We start from the raw sequence: 2,833 nt of genomic DNA, 5'->3' as shown, positions 1-2,833 counted from the left end.
CGGGATAAAATTCGACCGATGTGGAACTAGGCTAGATCGATGCAAATTCTAGTTAGTAAGCCATTTTACACAATGCAAGAAAAACTTAGAGAGAGAAAAAACTTGAGAATAAGAATTGTATATTGAATAGTTGATAATTACAATGTAATACCTTTATGGTATTTATAGGACTTACAACGTATTAAATTAAGAATTGTCTTCCAATTATAATTTAATTACACTAATTTAGGATATTTCTTCCTTAATTAGAATATTTCTACCCAATTTAGAATATCTCTTGTAATCTCTTCCTTAATTAGAATATTCTAATCTCTTCCCTAATTAGAATATCTTCTAATATCTTCCTCAATTAGAAGATTCATTGGGCCTACTTAGACAAGTAGGCTTCCCCTTGGGCTAAAAAGTTTAACGCACTATGAGGCCAAGTCTTTAATGAGTCTCAATATCTCTGGATTGGGTCGTAACACTTATGGGCTGTGAAAATATGCTCTAAGCATGAATAATAATTCATCATAATCATGAATTACATTTGAAATACATATGTTGATTAGTAATTTAGTAACTTATACAAATCATATAAAAGAATGAAGATATGTGGACAACACTCACCTCGATCATGTCTTTGATTTAGTGTGAAGAAATTAATTTTATTAATTTTTTATAAAAAATATAGAAGAGTAAAAACTCCCAAATTCAACTTAATATATATATATATATATATATATATATATATATATATATATATATATATATATATATATATATATATTGAAAATCAATATAAAATTAAATCAATTTTATTAGTTTTGTTTTAAAATTATAGTTGATTATATTTTTTTAATGTAAACTTGAATGTATTTTTTTTTACTGATTAACTAATAATAACTTAATTTAATTGATAAAAGTATTATTTAAAAATTTTATATTATATTTTCACTAAAAATGTTCTGATTAAGAAAATAATAATTGGAGATTATAACAAAATTATCTTAATTTGTAAGTATTTGATTCTGTTCATTAGCACTCATGTGAAGTAAGAGAAATTGGTGAAGGGATCCTCTGCTACCATATTGCCTCTCACTAAGAGAGGGGTAATATGGTAAATAAATGAAATACTGTTTCATTTATTTACCATATTGCCCCTATCTTTGTGAGAGGCAACATGGTAGCAGAGGATCTCAAATGGAGAAATTGTATCATTTTTAATAATAAAAAAAATTATCCTTCTTTGAATTTCATATATATATATATATATATATTGGTGAAATTAACCTTATAACCTCTTAGAAATCTCATAAAGTTCTCATTCTTTGAAATTCATATTATAAAACATGCCACAACAGACACACTTACAATAATTAATTGTCCACTAACATTGAAATATTACTATAGATTTTAAGCTTTAATCTTTGCCATCTAAATTATTTGTTGAATCCTGATCACGGGCTTCATTAGCAAGATATGTTGATCCTTGGATTGTTGTGATATCTGCAATAATATTTCAGAAATTAAATATTTACTCACATCAAATGAATTATTTAAAGAAAAAATTTCCATAATAAATTAAGATTTATAGTTTGCATACTCATATGAATTTATATGTGACAATGAACCGCCCCTAGGAACAGGTCCACAGAGGTTGTTGCTCGACACATCTCTGTAGAGAAGAGGCGTAAATTCTCAAATGGGAAATATATGCAAACTATATCTCGAAAAAAACATATCTCCGCATTTATATACTCACACAACTCTCAACGTAGGAATACCACCAAGCTCGCCAGGAATAGGTCCTGTTAGTTTGTTATTGTTGAGACGACTTCCAAAAACATCACAATCGGATTAATCAATATAATTATCATAAGTTATCACTAATTTAGATTAAAAAAAATATTAAGCAATCGATCGGATACATACAAGAAGAAAAGTAGGTGTAATTTGCCGAGAGAAGGAGGAATCCTCCCGGAAAATCGATTTCCATTTAGATTCAAGCTCTTGAGGTTAGACATGTTGCCTAGCTCTTGAGGGATTGGTCCATCTAAGTTGTTGTCATTGAGGTTCCTATATTGATGTTTTTAGTAATTAGGAAATCATTAGCAAAAGTTTCTTCTCGTGAAATATAGAAAATAAGATGCTTACAAGTATTGTAGGCGGTCAAGGTTTCCTAGTTGAGGAACTAAATGACCCGATAAGCCATATCGAAATAGATCTCTGAAAAAGGACATTTAAGAATGTTAAGAATTTATATGATTCAAGGTTTGATTTGAAAAACAAGAAATATACTACACTATATTATATATTTATACAAGCGAATGACACGGTTATCGTTGTCGCAAGTAACGTGGAACCATGTACAAGGATCGTAGAGACTTGTATCCCAACTTTTCATTGCATTTTGTGGATCTGAAACTCCCTGGTGAAATGCTGCAAGTGCGTTCATATCGCCGGACCTAGAAGCTTTCACCACCAAAGATCCAAAACAAAATAGCAAAAGAAAGCCAAAATTTACAATATCAGCCATAGATTGAAGTTTTTGTTCCAAATCCAACTTGAGATAATGACTTATATATATATAATATACTGAGAAAGAGAAGATGTAGGATTAATTTTGGTTTAAATTACATTTGTTTTCTTTCATTACCTTTTTGAAAAGTGAAGTAGTTAGAAGTCAAGTACTTGAATATTTTTATATTCAATATTCATAAGTTGGATTTCATACTATTAATGAAATATTTTTTTTCCTTGTAAGAATATATATACAATCTTCACATAAATGAAATGCAATACAAAATATCTCAGAAAATGCATGATCTCAATTGTTAATAGTAAGAAAAAG

General features: G+C 28.5%; 1 protein-coding gene across 1 annotated transcript; it reads right to left on the bottom strand.

Moving 5' to 3' along the window:
• Positions 1–1,402: 1,402 nt before the first annotated feature.
• Positions 1,403–2,518, bottom strand: LOC124915949 (leucine-rich repeat protein 1-like). Its single transcript, XM_047456690.1, has 6 exons — positions 2,304–2,518; positions 2,137–2,208; positions 1,915–2,058; positions 1,745–1,816; positions 1,614–1,657; positions 1,403–1,488 (listed from the first exon to the last, which is right to left on the bottom strand). Exons 1-6 carry the CDS (start codon positions 2,516–2,518, stop codon positions 1,403–1,405), a joined length of 633 nt encoding a protein of 210 aa, XP_047312646.1.
• Positions 2,519–2,833: the final 315 nt, after the last annotated feature.

This window comes from Impatiens glandulifera, chromosome 9, assembly GCF_907164915.1.
Source record: "Impatiens glandulifera chromosome 9, dImpGla2.1, whole genome shotgun sequence".
NCBI classification, from domain to species: domain Eukaryota; kingdom Viridiplantae; phylum Streptophyta; class Magnoliopsida; order Ericales; family Balsaminaceae; genus Impatiens; species Impatiens glandulifera.
The sequence above is the reverse complement of the archived record's forward strand: the minus strand, read 5'-3'. Positions and strand labels throughout refer to the sequence as shown.